General features: G+C 42.6%; 1 protein-coding gene across 1 annotated transcript in view; it reads left to right on the top strand.

Moving 5' to 3' along the window:
* The window catches only part of UST (uronyl 2-sulfotransferase), a 304,057-nt gene that overhangs the window by 107,150 nt on the left and 176,848 nt on the right, over positions 1-20,059 (top strand). Inside the window, exon 4 of the mRNA XM_021693251.1 lies at positions 16,475-16,518. Within this exon, the coding sequence (XP_021548926.1) occupies positions 16,475-16,518 (44 nt within the window). The remainder of the gene's footprint in view (positions 1-16,474; positions 16,519-20,059) is intronic.

The raw sequence follows: 20,059 nt of genomic DNA, 5'->3' as shown, positions 1-20,059 counted from the left end.
TCACTGACTTCTGAGGTTGTGAAAGCCCTCTGCAAGAATTGGGTAGGAGGGTTAGGTATTGCTATATGAATTAGTACTAATCCTCAGCTTTTTCTGAAAATGTCATAATCAATATTCGTAGCAAAGGAAAGAATCATAACTGGACAGAATAAGATGTTCTAGAGTCCAGTTTCCTGGGCAGTGAAACAGGTCATTAATCTTTCCTCTGGTTCCTCTTGTTTTTCCCTCAGCACACAGTGCTTCAACGTGCAAAACCAAGAGTGTTCCAAAAGGCTAATGGGTATTTTCTCTGTGAGTGCTAAGCAAAATATTTATAAATTTGGTTCGCATGATGTATATTGTCGTTTTATTCATAAAAGATTTAAAATCTAGATAAACTAAATAAAAAATGCTACTTTGTACTTGGCAATATTTAGATCTAGAGGTATGTTAGATCACGATTGTGAACATCATGTTGGCGTTAAACTTTAAACATTAATTTGGCCTCTACTTGTGAACACCATTTGGATGTTTTGATAAAGTATAGGTGGTACATAGGGTACTTGGGTGACTCTGTTTGTTTGGGGTGGCACATTGAAGGATGACTGCTCTTGGAGGAATTTGGCCCAAAATACAGCTCTCTCTGCTGGTATTTAAGTGATTTTTTTTGCTAACATTCGTGATTAGAATAGATACTCAGAATGATTCCTGGAGTCAGGTCACAGCAGGACCCACTTTTGAAATTGTCTCTCGAGTGCATTTTGGGGCATGGGTCGTGATATTTAAAGCTTTGGAAGAACTCCCCATAGAAACGAATTGAGCACTGAATTTTCAGTATGGTCCCTACTTCTGTGATTAGAGGTACAGTGGAAGAAGTAGTTGGTTATTTTCTTAAATTTCTTGGCTTTGGGGGGAAAGTCATTTACTTCTTATTTTTAGTATAGAGGATGTAAAGAGAGAGAACACTTGGTAGTTAGACTAGTTGGGTCTATGCCAAAGGGAAATGGGACATGCAGCAGTCAAATTCGATTTGCTATCCAGGACCGGTGTAGACCTTTCACTCAGTGTTGAAAAAAAATTAATAAAAATTATATATATATCCTTCTCTCATAGTGGAAATTCAGAGAAGGGATAAATGAGCATGGCCTAGGGTTTTCAAAAATAGACTTAGGGAAAGAAGTAAGATAGGGCTTGAGTGGCTAAACTTTGGATTGGTGAAAGGTGGTGATAAAACACTTGAGGTTTTTAGATTAAAAACCATCTTTTGGAAACTTGAGCTTAAATGTTCTTAGGGATATGCATGGAACTTACCTAGAAAGAGAATGAGTGTTTTCAATCAAGACGCATCTCTCCCCTAGACAAATATCTGTTATATGCACAGCTTTCCATGACATTATTTATATGATTTTAGAACTTTAGAATCTGTGTGTGATATATACAAATGGAATTTTAAAATTCTTCCCTGCTTTGTCCCATGACAACAAGGGTTATTTCCTGTGATCAATGAAAAGTAAAATAACATAATTTTAGAAACCTATGATAGGCCCCCAAACCTTATTTTTCCACTAATTTGAAAGACTTTTTAAAATCCCTGATATTATTAAATTATTGCTATGACACAGGCAGAAGAACCAGTCATGTGTGGCAGGTTGGAGTAGAAAAGGGAAGCCTGCAGTGGGCTCTGGAAACATACCAGCCCTGCCATCGACTAGATGTTCCTTCGTGGGAAGGATTTTTGACCTCTCTTGGGGTCATTTCCTCATCTACAAGATGAGAAAACAGTATCTACTTGAACACTGAATTAGAGAGTTACATGTAATGATTTGCCTAATGCAGGAGTCATGATCGGCACATAAATATTCGTTCCTGTCCCTGTTTCCCTGTGCCTCAGGCAAGGATCAAAAAGCTCCCTACCTAAAAATCCATTTCCACTGCTTCATATTTCTATTAGCTAGTCTAACCTAATTCTCCTGTTTCCAGCTTTCATCAGCACGATTCCATTAGCATATTCAATTTCTCATATTATTTATAACCCTACATTATTATTTTTATAATCCTTACAAGTTATTTTTGCTCCGGTGTCCCTTTGCACCATCACGAAATAGATTTTCTCCATTGCTGAGTGGTTTCTTCAATTCCTGGTTACATATAAAAGCATTCACATACTCTCCTATGATTTATCTTTTTATGGCCCTCGTGGAGCATGGCTTGCTTATTGGTTTTGTTTAGGTTTGTAGTGGCTTTGCTTGAGTCTGAAGTCTTCTGGATTAACCATAGCCTTGTCTTATTCTTCTTGTCGCCTGGTCTGCGGCTTCTCTTGTAAAACCTTATCTACAAAATCCTTAACAAGGATCCTTCGATTCTCCTGTACTCAACTCTAACTTCAATCCTTGTGTCCTGAAATTAGACTCTCTCATCTTCTGGAACCCCAGTTCCTACCACTTCACTGGGCTACATCAGGACATGATTGCCATGCATTCACAATAGAGAAACCTATGACACGTATGCCATTTGCCTGGCATGAAATTGCTCCTGAAAGACAAACTCATTTTGCATTAACTGACTTTCCCTTCCCCAGTCTACCTTTTTTTAAGGTAGTGTTGAAGTTTTATATATATACACATATGTATATATATACATACATACATACATATACATACATGTATACATAAAATACATACATGTATTTTATTTATTATATTTTATATAAAAATATTTCTATATAAATATAAAAATATTAATATATATATTAAAGCCATTTCATTTGTCAAATTCTGTGTTAATAAGAGTCATGCCCATGTTAAAATGTCTTTGTGATGTCACCAATATCCCTATTTATATTATTCACACTTACTCCTATGATTGAAATCTGCTTGATAAGTTAGGGATTTTTTAAGAGATGAGCAGTTTCATTTGCTTGTGTCATAAGAGGTCTTCAGGAAATCTGAGAACTGGAAGAAAGGTCAGGAGGTCACTAGGTACCTCCTTCCATTCAGCAAAGGCGTATCCTTAAAATCTCAGACCAGGGCTGATCAGGGGTGATCAGCACCTTCTTCGCTGCCCCTGCTCAGCTGCTCTGAGCCCCCATTCCACTTCAGACAACTCTTTAGACTGAAAGCTCTGTCTTCAGTGAGCTAATGCTCTCTTGGTACACCATGACAGTTAAATTATTTGGGGTAGGCATAGATCCATTTGATTGATGTTTTCTGTTGTTGGAGAAAACTTTTTTTTATTAAGAAGCAATTTTCCAACAAGCAAGTTGACGTTAAGAGGCTCAGATATATTTGGAATCCATGAGTATGAAAACCAGGAAAAACCATCTGTTTGTTTTAATGCAAAACGAACTCTGGTTTTCTTCCAGGAGAGCTTGCTCTGGCCTTTGCTACAGGACTATCTGCCTTTGCCCTCCGACCCAACCTTTTTGTGGTTCAGGAAAGTGAGTGACTCACTGAGACTTTGAAAGACATTATTTTTCCAGATCTATGATGAATTCAGGGCAGCCAGGCTTTTAGGAAGGACTCCTGTTCCTGGGTGTAGGAAAGCACCACCGCCCCCAACTCCTTTTCTTGAAAGACAGAATTAAGACTTTGCTAGAGAAGAAACCGATCTACTATGTGCTGAAGAGTATTTATGACCTCCAGTACACTTTATCTTTCAAAATAATAATAAAAGCATAAGAATACCCAAATCCTGCCAGGATTTTTAAAAATTACATTTCATTCATGCCCGGGTATAACCTCCCATCATAAATCCTGAAAAGTGTGGAGGAAGACAGTGACAGGCCATTCTAGTGCATAATGAGGGATGCGTATTTCAGTGCCCGGGACTGATGTTTATGTATGTGATCACTTGGAAGAGGTTTTATTTAATGCACCATGTCTTTAAATTGGCTCATTTTAAATATAATCATAAGAGCTACACTTTATTGTATGCATGCCAGGCAGTTTATAAAGGCTAATTCTAATCCTCCCCCCACCAGTTCTGTGAGGTAAGTTTTATTCTTCCCTGTTTACCTATGGGGAAACTAACACTTAGAAACTTTAAGACCTTGCTCAAGGTCATATCCGATTAGTGGATTGCTTCTTTGGACTGTTTTGCTGCAAAGCCCACATTCTTTCCCCTGCATTCTTCTCCCTGTACATTCAGCTCATCTTTGGCAAGGATTTTCTGATTTTTAAGCACCTATTTGTTTGGCCTTTGTGTGTTTGCATGTGTGTGTGTGTGTGTGTGTTTATCTGTGCCAATGGAATAACATATGGAGCTGTAAGAAGCCTCTTTTATCTTCCAATATTATAGTTCTATGAACCACAAAATCTCACCAAAATCCTATTAAATCTGATACAAAATAGAACTAGAGAAATGAGAGAAAAAGAGATGATGAATTTATTGGTACTCACTCTTTTTTAATAAATACCGCCAGGCTCATATGTTAGATTGCTAGTTAATTTTGTGAGGATTACTGCTCTGAATGATATCGATAATTTCTGCTGCTCTATTAAAAATCCTCTTTGACATTCGAAGACCTAATAAAGAAGAAACTGTGATCTCTTCCTTGTGTTACTTGAAAGCGTATATGAAAGTATAATCCCAGATGGGATAGTTCTGTGTGCACCAGCACATCTGTGTCGGACCAACTTTGCCATCAGACTCATTTCATCCACACACTTTCTAAATCACATCAGTATTTAGGAGCAACTCTTCAAATCTCTTTTTCACATGCATATCATTTCAGTGCAGTTTAGCTGAAACACCCCATAGAATGTTCCTTCATACTCATTTCCCTAAAGCATGAAGGGAATTGGCAAGTGACAAGTAGTTTTTCTGTCAAACATACGACTGTTTCATTTACAATATAGAAGACACAGAGGCTCATTTACCAGTGGCCTCGGACTATGGCCCAGACACCCATTGAGTGGGTGGGGGGCGGGGATGCAGCTAGAAACACAAAAGCTTTGTTATCCATTTACAAATATGTATGCTTTGACACCAACCTTCAAGCAAGTGCCGATCCATAACCCAGCAAGAGGTGTTTTCCCACCAGCGCCCGCTGGTGACTTTCCCACAGTGTTTCCCTCTTTTGTCCTCATGGACTTCTTCCATCTGGATTCTGGCTCCAGGCTCACATGGTGTGGACGCAGGAACCCCTCCAGTCTGCCATGGTGCACAGAGCCCTGAGACAGTGCAGACTGGGGTTCCGACGACGTCCTAGTCCAGCTCTGACACCTCCCAGCCATGTGATCTTGGGCTCATTTTCCTTCCTGGTAAAGGGGGCTCCTCTCTCTGCCCTGCTGATCTCCCATGGTTGATGGGGTTGGAGGTGGGGACTGTTGGGAGGATGCATGGGAATCTTAGAGCTCCAGACACACATCAGCTCCTAGCAGATGTGCCCCAAAGCCCTTGGCATCTTTGCACAAACTTCCCTTTGCCTCTTAAATGAGACTTCATCTTCTGATCTTGATTTCAAGGTCATGAGGACATCTTTAATTTGGACTTGCCATCACGTAGGGATATGCTGATGCCATCCCACCTCTGAGTATCACACCCCCAGTGCAGGCACCAGGACTCTGTCTCAGGGCACCTGTCCCTCTTTTCGTTGAGACATAGCTGGGGAGAATCCCCCTACATGGAGCTGTGCCTGACCTCACTGCCGAAGTGTATCTAGTACAGCCTTCTCTTGGTTCTTCACTGACTTGGGCCATCTACACAGGCTGCCTCCCATCTGCCCGGAATGCTCTTTGTTTGTCCTTTACTGCTTCTCATCCTTTAGGTTAGGGACTTTATTCCTTTGTTGAAACCCTCACTCCTAATGGGCTGGTACTTGGAGGTGGGGCCTTTGGGAGGTAATCAGGTTTAGATGAGGTCATGAGGGTAGGGCCCCCTGATGAGATCAGTGTCCCGATAAGAAGACAAAGAGACCAGAGCTCTCTTTGCACCGTGTGAGGATCAGCAAGACCACAGCCATCTGCAAGGCGGGAGGAAGGCCCTCACCAGCACCCAACCTTGCAGGCACCCTGATCTCAGACTTCCAGCCTCCAGAACTGTGAGAAATCAGTGTGCATTGTTTAAGGCACCCAGCCTGTGGTAATTTGTTATAGCAGCCCAAACTGACAAAGTGTGACAGGGATCCTATCTTTTCACTCACGTCTGTATCCCTGGGGCCCAGCACAGTGCCTGGTGTAAGGTGGGCACTCGATAAATAGCTGATGGGTCAAGTTGGGAGTGTCCTGCCTCTGATTCCTCCCTGTCACACCCACCTTCCACTGTCCCTTTTCCCTTGCACTTTCTCAGCTATTTCATGTACGTTTCTACACAGGGTGCCATTTCATATGCATCTGATTCATTTATGGAAGTTGATTCACAAGTATTCTTTTCAACAAAACATGCTGAGACTCGAACATCTAAATTAGCGTATGAGCCTTGAGAGGCTGTGAACTCCCTGCAGCCATACTTTTGGCAATGATCTTCTGTGTTTGAGGCATCTATTTTGTTAATTCTCTCAATCAGGAGATATCTTTCCTCCTGGAGAAGTAATTTGATGACCTAAGAAAATCACAAAGTCAGTCCAGCTTATGTTTGGAGAGTAGGCAAGGTGATCAAGCCCGAAAATACCATTTGGGGTGAACACATGGCGTGTGGTAAGATTGTTATGTTGTGGAGTGAGCACTAGTGACCTCGGTCTATTCTTAACCTTCGCTACTAATCAGCCTTGGGTCTTGGCCTAATTATTTGACCTTTTTGATTCAGCTGTTTCCTCTGTAGGTTGAGGGGTTGGACTATCTATCCATGGTGATTTTCCTGTTCTGAAATCATATGATGTGTGCGTGTGCGCGCGCGTGTGTGTGTGTGTGTGTTATGGGCTGTGACCCATACAGGCTCCGATAGCAAAGCCAAAGAGAAATTCCAGACTTAGAACAATGGCAGTTTGGTTGGACTGAAGCCCTTTTTTAAAGATAGCAGTCTATTTGATTGATGTTCTGTATGTTTGTTAAGTAGAGCAGTGCATCAGAACTTTTCCGGTCATGAAATACTTTGCAAATGATGATGTTTTTATGGCACATTGAAGTCAACTGGTGAGGATGGGGGTTATCTATATGAGGCTTGATGAACGCACTTATTATATTGTCCTTTTAGTGTAAAATTATTAGAAAAACAAGATACAAATATGAGGGAAGGTATTAAATTTGGAAGTCATGGAAAACTTACAAAGAGAAACATTTCAAATTTATCACTCTCATTATGAGAGTGATGAGCTAGTTTTCACTAGTTATCACTCTAGTTATCACTCTCATTATCACTCTCATTATGAGAGTGATGAGCTAGTTTTCAGACTTCTTCCAATTCCCTATATAGCCTTTTCGATGAAAATTTCTTCCAAGTTCTTGAGAATTACCACTGACAAGAAACTTCACTCACACAAAGAGGTGGTTTTTAAAATGTAAGACCATTTTAAGAGCTGTGTTAACTCCCTCTGGTGCTTTAACAATTTACCGCAAATTTAGTAGCCTAACACAGCACAAATTCATGATCTTACAGTTCATCTGAAATGGGTTCTCAGGGGCTCAAATCAAGGTGTTGGCAGGATAGCATTGCTTCTGGAGATTCTAGGGGAAAATGTGTTCCTTGCCTTTTCCAGCTTCTAGAAGCTGCCAGCATTCCTTGACTCATGGCCTCTCCTTCTGTCTCCAAAGCACATCCCACCAACCTCTCTCACTATCATGTCTCCTGACCCTGACCCTCCTGTCTCTCTTTTATAAGGACTCTAGTGATTATACTGGGCCTGCCCAGATAAGCAAGGGTCATCTTCTCATCTCAGGATTTCTACCTTAATCACATTTGCAGAGTCCCTTTTGGGAATATATAAGGTCACATATTCACAGGTTTTGGGGGATTAGGATGTGGGTAAACTTTGGAGGTGGGGGGGGGCATTATCCAGGCTACCACACTACCCTTCAAAAATTTGCATCAAGTGTTTATCAACACCAACATCAAATGTCGATTCCAATTTATTTAAGGAATCAAGCAGAGCTTCCTTTTCTGTAGTTGACAAATATAATGTTCAATTTCTTTTGCAATAATGTGAATGGATTTCTAATCCAGGCTAACTTTTTATGTCAAGTATTTCAAAATAATGATGACTGCAGAAAGGTCACACGCACTCACAGAGTACCATCCTGTGGCTAAGGAGGATCCACTAAAATAGAACATCAGCTAGAAACGGACCCGAGGTAGCCAGAGGTTCTGAGTTGCCCCTGGAATCTGGGCCCCACCTAACTTGTTCCCTTGCCCCCCTCCTACCCAGTGCTCCTTGGGCTCCCAGGACATCAGGTTCTTCAGCAGCCCATAGGCCCCTTGCCCTTGAGTGGGGTTGGGGGAGTGGCGCTCTGCCTGAGGTCCTGTCTAGCTGGTGAGGGCCAGATGTTGCTCATAGAGCTCAGACCTTGCTCTGCCTAGGCCATCCCTGAGTGGCCCCAGACTGCCCAGCCTGAGGTATCTTGGGAGCCAAAGGGCTCAATATCTCAGAGCATGCTGTGGCCCCCAGTCTGGAGTCTCTGAGCAAGGCAGGGAGTCTGGCAGCTGTGGCCACATCCAGGATCTCATGCTGATTTGCTGTGTGTGACATGGTGCAGGTCACTTCACCTTCCTGAGCCTCGGCTTCCTCTGCTGTAAAATGGACGTAATAAGATGCTCATCATAGGAACTCAATAGGGTGAGGTCTGGAGAATACTTAGCACAGTGCTTAGATCAGCATCAGTACTAACCATTGATGATGATAATGCAGATGCTGATTGTTTCAGCCTTGTTTTGTTTCTCTCTTAATCATCTGCATCCTGCCTGTCTTCCATTAGAGTTACCAGGAGTGCTTTATGCAGTAAGCATATGATGGGAAGTGTCCGTTCTCACAGTGGCTATGTCCTGATAGAAGAAAACCTACCTGACTGCTGGTTAGAGCCTTGCCCAGTGCACGGCTGGGGCTGGTGTGTTAATGGGTGTGTTAGTGTTACACAGGGGGATCAGTTGACTGTAGTAATTACTTTGGGAGGAAAATCTAATGGAATGAAACAGAAACCTAGCAGATTCTATCTCTCTTTGATAGACCGTTCCTACCTGGATAAGATCGTATATGATTATGATGAATCCCTGAGCTTATTTGGCAATAAAGTCATATTTATATTTAGGTTGTTATTACAGCAGTGGTGCACTGATCATTTGATTCCAAAGGTAATTTCCATCTACAAATGTGCCCTTGACATCCTAAAATGTATATTCAGATTTAATGAAAAGAAAAATATGTACTATAAAACAAAGCAGTGTTTTTGAGCCTGAAATACAAAGAGAAGAGCATTAATTCTCTTTTAAAATTTATTAGAAATGGAAACCACTTTCTAAATCATACTTGATAGCAGTTTAATTTGGACATGTTTTTCAGTATCTGGAATGCTCGTTTTTATCATTTAGCATCAAGAAAGTATTTTCAGGATGGTTGTGCTTTTGCTAACCGGTTAAGTAAACATTCCAGATTTTTCTTTGAAAGGCATTTTTGTAAATGTATTTAAGTATTGATAGTTAATAAAGCCATTTGTTTTAATTCAGTGGAAAATAATTTTATTAAATCTTAAATAAAGCTGTGCAAACAATTTTCCTCCATTACAGTGTCTTTGGGGCTGCGTTAATTATAATAAATGGAGCTATTGGAGACGTTTACTCAGCACACAAACTCCTCATTGTTAACCATGGCTGGTGTGTGCTGACAGCTGCCTCTTAGAGAAATGTAACCCATAGTTAATGGTGGAAAGTGTGGCATTAACATAATTTTTTGGCAAGGACAAAGCCAGGGTTGCAGTGTTGCGTTCAACAGTGACTCCTTCATTAACAGTGTCTTATCGGAGGCCCAGACTCCGGGGGGGGCGGGGGGATGCAGCCATATAATTGTGTTGTAGGTAACCAGAACCCTGTGTGAAATGGTTGCTTCTAAATAAAAAAGGAAAGGATTTCAGTTGCTTATGAGTATGATTTTAAAAGGGGCCGAAGGAAGACTCTGAAAAGAGCTGCTGGTGTTTGATCAAAAATGACAGAGTAGAGGCGGCTTTTTTGACATTGACACTAATGCACATTATGGTTTCTATAAGAGGGATCAGAATTAAAACATTTTCATTCTTCAGGGACCAATTCAGACAAAAATAGATTTGCTAATGCAAGACTTAAAAGTCAAGAATAAGTTATAGGCCATGAAGTTTCTGTAAATTCATTTGCACATTGCCAAAGGTATTTCAAGCAATTGGGGGAAATTTTTTGTCTCTTTCTGAAGACAGATCAAAGATAGAACCAGAAAGTAATAGAAAATATCAAATAATTATTTTATATTAATGTTCATCCTTACAATGATAAACTCTTCCTCTGGCTTCAGGATTCTCTTTGATTTCTTCAAAAATAAATAAAATGATAAAATTGAATATAAATGATAAAATCAGATAATGTAAGATGAGCACTTACTACCTAGGTGCCAGGTAGGCAGTGTGCTAAATGCTTTACACGTGTCTTGTTTCTTTTTTCTAACAACCCCATCATTGCAGTTGTTAATGTCCTCATTAAGCCTCATGGAAATTAAGTGATATTCCCAAGGCCATTCAACGAGTAAAAGATAGTACTGAGATTTGAACCCAGGTCTTTGGTTCTGCAGCCAGCAGTATTCCCTCTGTCACCCCTGGGCGACCCTCTGTCACCAGTGACAGTCAGTGCTCTTAGCGGTATCTTCCCGAATCCATTAAATGATTACCCTAGGGCTCCTTTTCTCTCTCTCTCTCACAGAAGCGTGACTGTTGCTATTTATAGCACATCGTTAATTCTGTTCAATAGTCCTTCACATCAGTGCTTCTAGCAGTTTCTCTTCTATCAGCTGTGTTGGTCTCGGATTCACGTGGGCATGGCATCCAGCTCCTCTGTGTTGGCCAGGTTCCCCACCTCCTCTCCACTCCAGGCCCATAGCCTGCCAAGACAGGCACCTCACTGGGCAGGGACCAGACTGTGTCTCTGCCTCAGATTCTCTGGAGGCTTCCTCCTCTCAGATCCTTGTGGCCCCTTAAAGTGTGTGTAGGGGTCAAATATGAGTGTCTCCAGGACTGACGGAATACCCTCTGGTTGTTTAAGTCAAGTGGGGTCTGGGGAAACTCTGGGGATGGAGGATTATGCTTTTATTTCCCCTTTTTACCTTGAAACAAGGGGTTCAACAGGACAACATGTACTAAGCATTGTTTACAGGAACAATATGTCCTGAAACTATAGGCTCTAAAAATTATTTTTTGAAAAGACTTGTGAAGACCCACAAAAGTTGGACAACCCATGTGGCTTAGGGGGCAGCCCGTGAGCTGGCTGTGGCCCACTTCAGCTTTGGACCCCGAGCAGGTGCTCGCGGGGAACTGCCTGGTGGCCTTCTTAAGGCTGGGAGTCCTTCTGTGACCATCAGCTCGCCATCAACACTCCCCATGAGCACAACTTCGCTCGTGTTGTGCGATCTCTCACTAGAAATGGTGGGGGCAACCCCTGATTAACAGCAGCCTGAATTCCGTCTGTTTTATTTCTGGAAAACAAGGTGCAGCCTGAATTATGAAGTACACTAATTTGTGTTTTGTAGCTCGGTGGTTCTCAACTCTGGCAAGACATTAGAACCCTGCAAGAGCTGCAGAACTTTAGGAAATACTAAATGCTAAGTGACTTGTTTCAAATTAAAATCAGACTACCTAAGGTTGGAGCCTGGCATCCACATTCTTAAAAATCATTGCAGGCGAGTGGAATGTGCAGTGGGGGTTGGAAACAAGTGAGCGGGCAGATGGAGAGACCGTGAAAGAGGGTTTTGCACCTGCTACTAGTCCTGCTGGTCATACAGCTAGTACAGCTGGTAGTATGACTAGTGCTGCTAGCAAACGACTAGCTGCTTACTGGGTGCAGCTAGTGCTCTACGGATTTTTCGTAGAATGAAATTATCCTTGCCCACTCCTCATGGTAACTCGGAAGCTTCTTTCATTTTAATAGATGTGCACATGGACAGCTTTGAGGAGACAAAGCAATTTATTCAGAGTTGAACGAAGCTTGTTGGGGATGGTCTCTATTATAAAGTGAGATGAAACCTGTTTCTGTAGGTATACATTGTATGTGGCTGTTCGTATCATTTGTTGTATCATGGAAGACTTGGATTGCTCCTGTATGGTCAGCATGCCTTGGCTCTGCCCACTGAAACCCAGCTATAAGATTATATCCCGTCAGGCATCTTCAGATTCCCGATCACAACCCCTGGCCTCCTAATTTTTAGGATAAGACTTCACATGAGTTTTCTAAAATGCTTCTTTGCTGCAGATAGTTTGTATGATGGCAGAAGTAGGTAGACGTTGATGGCATACAGCCCTGCAAAGACTCTGGCCATACATACATGCTTTAGTGAGTGTGCAAATTGTAACTCCCATATACTTAGATTTAACACCTTTGCACCTTTGCGCACGATCTCCCATGTTATATTTACCACCTCCCAGAGAGGTCTCCATCATGAAGGGCTAGATGCATAGGGTGAGATTTAGAACGTGTTGTAATTTAACTGGTTGCAAAGTCTCAGATCACCTGCTTTCTAGTCAGGACATTTAAGAAACCATTAAACCGTGAGGATTTTGTTGGTGTTGGTTTTGGTGTATAGTTCTATAAATTTTAACCCACATACACAGCCATGTAACCATGACCACCATCAGGATGTAGACCAGCCTTTGAACATGGAGTTCAAAGGCCCAGAGTGTGGCCTCAAATAGTCCCTCCTGAGTCCTCCCCCTACCTCAGCAGCCTGGACAAGCTTGACTTTCTGTAAGAGGCTTAGCTCAATGCCACCCTGACCTAGCGATTTCTTGGCAGTTTGGAGATAGATCTTTCTACATGTGGGGTGTGCCTTTCCTTTTTTCCGAGTTTGACTAGATACCGTAACCCTTGATCCTCAAAGAAAAGACTTAAGACATGAAAAAGAGGCTGGAGTCAGAGCTCTGAAGATGTGGGTTACTTTCTGGAAAGAAATGAAATGATATGCCCCTATTAGCCCCCCCAAAAAGAAAAGGTACTGCCTCACAGGGTCCTGCCACCCAGGATCAGAAACTGGGGTTCCCAGGGCAAGTGGAGTTGGGTGGCAGGTAAGTGCTTGTCCTCTCTGCTGGCTCTAGAACGTTCAGCAGCCCTCCTCTATCTTTTCTTCCTGAATTTACATCTTCAACTCCAAGCCCAAAGGCCTGGAGGGCTTTTGTTTGACTTCCTTCCCCACCTCCACACCCTCCATTTAGTCCCCCACGAGGCGAGCAGCAAGAGTCCCTCTGGTGCCTGGAAGCCGGTTCAGAGAGGCGTGCTTGGATAACAGGGCTTCTCCTTTGATCTCCACAGACAACAGGTTACCAGCTTCAGGTCTGAAGATTCTGACGGTTTTGTTTACTTTGCAGTATGAAAGCACAAGATCCTAGGATGAAAAGCTCTATCTATATACCAGAGAATAATAGAGTTAGACCCAAGGAGAATAAAAACCTGCTGTCTCCAACTAAGGAAATGTGTGTAGCTTTTCTTTTCCCTTTCTGTACCTCTGTTAAAAGCACAACCATTTACAGCCTCTGTGTTCTAATAAACCTACCTGTGGGTGGGCACTTGGGATCTGCTGGTGGAGACAACAACAGGGTCCACGGCACACGGACCAACAGGGGTCAGCCCTCTTCCTTTCTCTGTGCCGAAGGAAAGAAGTGAGGTCTTCTGTAAGGGAGGGGGGAGGGAGGAGGGAAGGAAGAAGGGAAGGATGGGAGAAGGAAGAAAGGAAGGATATTTGCGCTAAGCCTCAATGATGGTGGTGGGCAAGAGCTTTTTCTGGCAGAGGAAAGAACTATTTGAGAAGGTCCCTAGCTAACAACAGGTCGGTGTGTTGTGGAGCCGAGAGAAGGCTGTTGTGGCTGGCAGTGGGTGTGTTTGGAGGGCAGGGCCTGGGTCATATGGGGGTATAGACCATGGAAAGAGTTGACTATTTTGTTATTAGAGAAATAGGTTTTAACAGAGGGCTGACATGGCCTGATGGGTAAGATTAAAAGAGCCTTCTGGGTGCTGTATGGGTAGAGGAGAAAATTTGTAATCAGTGAAAAGACACAAGGGTTCTCCCAGATAGCCTAGAGGGGCTGGTGGGATGTGATCAGATTTGAGTAATGTTCTGAAGGCTGAGCCAATGGGACTTGTGACTACGGTTGGTACAGATTGGGTAAGGGAAAGAGATGGATCAAGAATGACTCTTGGGCTTTGGAGCCCATAGGGGAAGGGATGTGTTGTGTGACTACATAAGGAGGATAGGGAGGTGCCAATTTGTGGTGGAGGGGGGAGGTGGGGAATTGCAGCAAATAAAGAGTTGTGTTTGGACTGGCAAAGTGTGAGATGCCCGTAGACATCCAGGCCGACGTGCTAAGGAGTCAATGGGTAGCCGAGTCTGGAGTGTGAGGGAGCAGTCAGACATTCAAGTCATTCATTTTTAGGAAGTTTGTTTCTTATGGAAACTTCTAGTATTTTAGAAACACTTAGATGTTTGAGCTGTCTTTGATCCCTGAGACTGATACCTGGAGAACATGCAGTTTGCTGCAGTTTGATGGGATTTCTCCCATCCCTCCTGGGAGGACACACTCACAGGATGAGATGATGAGAACCTCCTGCAGCTCTACTCACTATATTATGTAGCGGTAGCTCTGAATATTTCTCTAGACCACGGCGGTCATTTTTCTGGATTCTTTCATACACATCCTCTTTATTAAGTCAGATAAAGATCTCACTTCCTGTTTCTGTGTGTTCTCAGTGGAGTGCAGCACAATAATTAAGATCATTATGCGTATTCACATTTCGAAGTTTCCTGAAAATAACCCAATCCTGCACATGCCAGGTGTTTGTGTGTCTTATACATAAAAATTGGGCCCTGTTGTCCCTTAACTATATACAACTAGCCCGTTACGGTACAATCATTGTGGACATCAAGTGGGTGATACAGATCAGAAGACTACAAAGAAGAAGGGATGGCTGATGCCCCAGTATGGAAGAAGGAAAAAACCCTATAAGCCCAAACCCACTTATTTGTTATGTTTTGGATAAGTTTCCCCATTTGAACTGTCTCTGTCTTAAGTTCTACTTCTCCCTTTTGAGAAAAAGTTTATTAATATATTTAATCTCTGCACCCAACGTGGGGCTGGAACTCATGACCCTGAGATCGAGAGTTGCATGCTCTTCTGACTGAGCCAGCCAGGTGCCCCGTGCTTCTTTTTATTTCAATTTCCTAAGTCACTTTTGCATTCTCCTAAAAAAGCACCTTTCATCTACTTCAACTGGGACATTTACCTTGTTCCTTAAGCCACTGTTCTCTCTAGGTATCCTTACATTTCCAATATTATCCTTATTTTGTTGTATTAGAAAGGTTAGTTGTCTTCAGTTTTTGTGAAGATGATTTCCCCTGACTGACAAGTGTTATCTACCTGGAGGGGAACCTCTGAATATACTGAGCTCATCACTGGCTCCCCGCTGTGCTCACATGTGTTGCCAGGTCGGTGCCTGAGTTGCGGGGTCAGGGCCTGGGCTGTGTTGTCGGTATCCGGGATCTGCAAAAGCCGGTAGGTAGGCTTTTCAGATGAGCAGCAGATGCCCAAGCACACTCTGGAAAAAATAGTCTTCTGTCTTTTCTGCAGTTTAACAGGGTGTGACCCTGAGCAAATTACTGGATTTCTCTAGACTTCTGTTCCCTTCTCTGTAAGTGAGGATAATTATAACCCACCTCGGATATTTGAATTAAGTGAAAACCTGGAAAGCGCTGAGCAGAGTACCTTGCTACATAAAAGGAACTCATTGACCTTTAGTTTCCATCCTGACCCCTCTGAGTCTTTATTTCATCACGCAACAATAATCATGTACTCTGAAAATACGCAAGCCAGTAAGTGGCTATTCATAAAGACAGATCAAGCTTCCAACGCAAGCGAGACTGAAAAGACCAAGGGAAATCAACAGTCAAGACAAAGTGGAGAATAGTGCAGTGGTTCTCAAAGTATGGTTCCAGGACCTGCAGCATCAGCATCACCTGGGAAGTTGTGAGATGCAAATTCTCAGAGACACTGTGGACCCAGGCAATCTGTGTTTCCATAAGCTCTACAGGTAATTCTGATGCACACTGAGGTTTGAGAACCACTGGTCTAAAGTAAGCTCAACAGATACTGGGTGAACGATAGTGGTGCGTATTTCTGTGTGCGTATGTGTGCACACACACCAACGTATGTAGTGTTTGTAACTGCTGAAACTATAATCGAGCATGGCGATATCAACAAAATCCCAGCAAACTGACAATTAATTACCCATTTTTCTTTGGTACAGTTGTCTAAATAGAGATATACCTAGGATGCTTGTTTTCAATGACTTTGCACTAAAATCACTTTGGTTTTAAAAGTATTGATTCATCAACTTTCTTCTTTTTTTTCCCTAGGAAATTCCACTTACTTGGATGATCATGGACCACCTCCTAGTAAGGTAAGGTCTTTGCCTGTGGCATAAATCCCCCTTTTCTTTTCTCAGTCCCTACAGCCTCCAACAACCCCAACCGGAGCCTCCTGGCCCTGAATTGTTGAGAGGAAAATAGTAGATGACAGATGTCAAGTTGATCTTTGACTTAGAGTGAGGAGAAAAACCTATAAACAGTTTTGGCCTGATTTTTAAGGGTCAGAATAGTCCAGTGACATACTAGTGTAGTTCTCCACCACTATTTACTCTCTTATGCTCAATGAACACCAAATGTCAATATACCACAAAACGAGAAAAATAAAGACAGTCTTGGACCACTTAAGATGATGACCTGCAAAGTAGAGTTTTAAGCACCCACTCACCTTAGATGCTGGAAATTTACCCCAAAGTCGGCTTTTGAGCTTGTGAGATTTGAAGAAGTACTCTACTATTTTATAAGACTATGAGCTTCGGAATAAAGTTATTTCTGGGTACATCACTGGCTCTACCACTTTCACTGTATGACGTTGGACAGATTACTTAATGCTACGAGCCTCAGTTTTCTGATGTGCAAAGTGGGATTAGCAGTACCACCCACAGGACATCTAAAAGGATCAAATGCACCGATATATGACATTCAGCACCTGGTGTGCAACAAGTGTTAAATAAACAGTGGCTTGTGTTAACTAGACTGGAGGAACGTTAAAATTATTGATGAATGGTCCAGTAGTATTTATCACAGTTGTTTCACTACCACTTGGCCCACTGCACATATATTGGGTGCGTGTGATGCCATGAGCACTGGGAATACAAATAGGAAACAAAACAAGAGCAACAGAACAAAATAGCCCCTATCCTGAAGGAACAAAAGAACATGGAAGTTTGATACCATCCACGGATAAGAACCATGTCTAGCTCCACTTGGCATCCTCACATCCTTGTAGGAGCACATCGTGACTATTCATTAAATTTCACTGAATTGGACCATGGAATCCAGAGCTGGAATCTGAATTAGGTCTCCTGGCTCCCAGCCCAGGTTCCTTCCACTCGGCCAGTGTTCTCAAACTTGAGCTTGCATCAGGGTTTCCTGGAGGCTTATTAAAATACGGATGGCTGGGCCCAGACCCCTGAGTGTCTTGATTCTGTAGGTCTGGGGTAGAACCTGTGAACTTGCGTTTTTAACAAGCTCCCAAGTGATGCTGATGGTGCTGTTCTCGGGACCATGTTTGCGAACCATTGCTTTAAAGGCCATGAATCTAAAGAAAACAATGTCCCTGGACAGTTTCTGTGTTGTTTTTACTGCTAATAGCCTAGAGAGAGTGGTATGGCTTATTATATAAAGGCTACTTATTAATGTAATGGTGACTCACTATTGTAACTCTTCTAACAGTGAAAACAAATTTTCTTTGGTCAATAACCTGCCTGGAAGGGAAGATGAGTGGGGGTGAGGGAGAAGAATGGTGTGGATGGCCTGCTAGGTTCCGGCACCACTAACTATACTTCTCTCCCAAGTGGGGCCAAGTGAACCTTCCCTACCCTCTCTGCTCTGCAGGAAAAGGGGGTGAGGTTGGCTCTGTGGGACACATCAGCTCTGTCTCTCAGTGGCATGTTGGGATATTATTTGGGGTTTGGGGCTTGATAAATGGGGTTTTACCTAGTGAGGAGACCCAGGCCCACTTTATATAAACTTGCCTTCTTGAACTCAATCCTTGGTGACTGGCTTGGGACCACGTCCTTAATCTGCCTAGGGTCCTTGCTCTTGCTGAGTTGGGCATCCTGCCTGCCTCTTTACTAGTATCCTTGGTGCCTGGATTCTGTGTTTGCTGGACTTTCTCCCCTTCCCCCTGTGGAGCTTGCCCTGCTTCTGTCTCCCTCTGCCCCTGTGGTCTGGTCTTCACCCTCCCTCTTCCCCTCCCCCCAGCCAAGGCTCCCTGTGACACCCAGAAACGATCAGGTCGTATCAGATCATTTTAGACCACTTTCAGACTGAATGCATTTTTATCAATTCTATTCCAAGTTCAAAATTGTCAACCAGCAGAGTGAGACAGATTCTTTTACTATAACTGTATTTTCATTATCTAGGAGTGGGGTAGCAAAAACACTCTTTTGACTTTCTAAGCAGTAGCCAAAATAAGAAGAATACAAAAATGAGTAAAAATAATGTTGGTATGTTAACATCTTTTCATCCATGCTTATTACTTCTGCCAGGGTGGAAATGAATCCCAGAAGTGATAAAGTCAGACTTCCAGATAAAGATCCCTTGAATGTCCCCCGAAGTGGGGTCTTGGTTAGTTCGGTGTATAGACCTCTGGGGTCTCCAGGGACATGGTGGCATCCAGAGGAGATGGACTAACACGTGTGTGGCCTCTAGAATGAACCCCCGGCCTGGCACGGGAAAGCAAGACTGAGGGCAGACCCACCGTTTTCATATTTGTTTAGCATTCAGAAATAACTTTCTGATGCCAAGATTGAAAGAGCTGTGATCTAGATAAAATAAGGTTTTTAAACCCTGAAAATGTACTGAGGTTTACAGGCGAGTTCTCATTTTATTAAAAGTTCATTCCACGAGTTTCACATTCCACAAGTAATAGCCATTTAGGGAACGTGGTGTGTGCCCAGGGCTTCCTTCTTGCCAACATTTTCATAAAAAAGAACCAACATGCCTCTAATTTTTTACTTGTTTTTAAAATCCACTTTAACCTCACAGCTCACCTTCATTTTTAATCTAAGTCATTTTTTAAAGGCAGATGTTAATATTTTCTTTCGTGAACCACTTTTTACTACCACTTTGTGTCGTGCAGAACGCATGGCTTAAGGTTAGAGCCCTGCTAAGAATGAACACGTAGATCTCTATTGAATGCATTAGAAAGATATTTTTGAGAACAAAAACAGGCATGCAGCATCCAGGATCGTGCGATCACATTTCTTATAAAGTTGTGTGTATAGGATATGTGTGTACAGAGAAAAGCCTGGAAGGATAATAGTGTTTTCTCTGGATGATGAGATTCAAGATATTTTTACTCTTTTCTTTATACTTTTTTTTTTGGTATATTTTTTGAGTTCGTTAAAGTAGTGCCCACTCAACCTAAAGATCAGGGTGGGAGGGATGGAGGGGGGATGTCCTTATGCAAGAGAAGATTAGGGTGGGCCTGGAAAGCCTGTGGTGCTCGGGCCTCTGCAGTAGCATCTGCAGCTTCATGACACCCGAGAGCAGCCTGATCTCTGAAGGTTGAACCCCCAGCCTGGCGCTGCTTCACTTCACTTGGACCGTGGGTCCCCACGCTGCTTCACTTCACTTGGACCGTGGGTCCCCACACAAGCAGCTGGAGACGGCAATGATAAATTCAGGTGGTAGCAAATAGGATGTAGTAACTGTTCCACATATGTTGGGTTCCCAAATCTGATAAATAAAGAGAGCTGGTCTAAGCAATTCAAGGAAAATAAAACCACTACCCATAGCTGATGTCTATCCTTTCCGATGGGGCAAGCACTCTGCTAAGCACTTTGTGTGCGAGTTTAGTCTCAGTAAAACCCTATAGAAGAGGGAGTCATTTTTTAAAATTGAAGTATA

Source organism: Neomonachus schauinslandi, chromosome 8 (assembly GCF_002201575.2).
Source record: "Neomonachus schauinslandi chromosome 8, ASM220157v2, whole genome shotgun sequence".
Taxonomy (NCBI): domain Eukaryota; kingdom Metazoa; phylum Chordata; class Mammalia; order Carnivora; family Phocidae; genus Neomonachus; species Neomonachus schauinslandi.
This window is presented reverse-complemented; position numbering and strand designations above follow the sequence as displayed.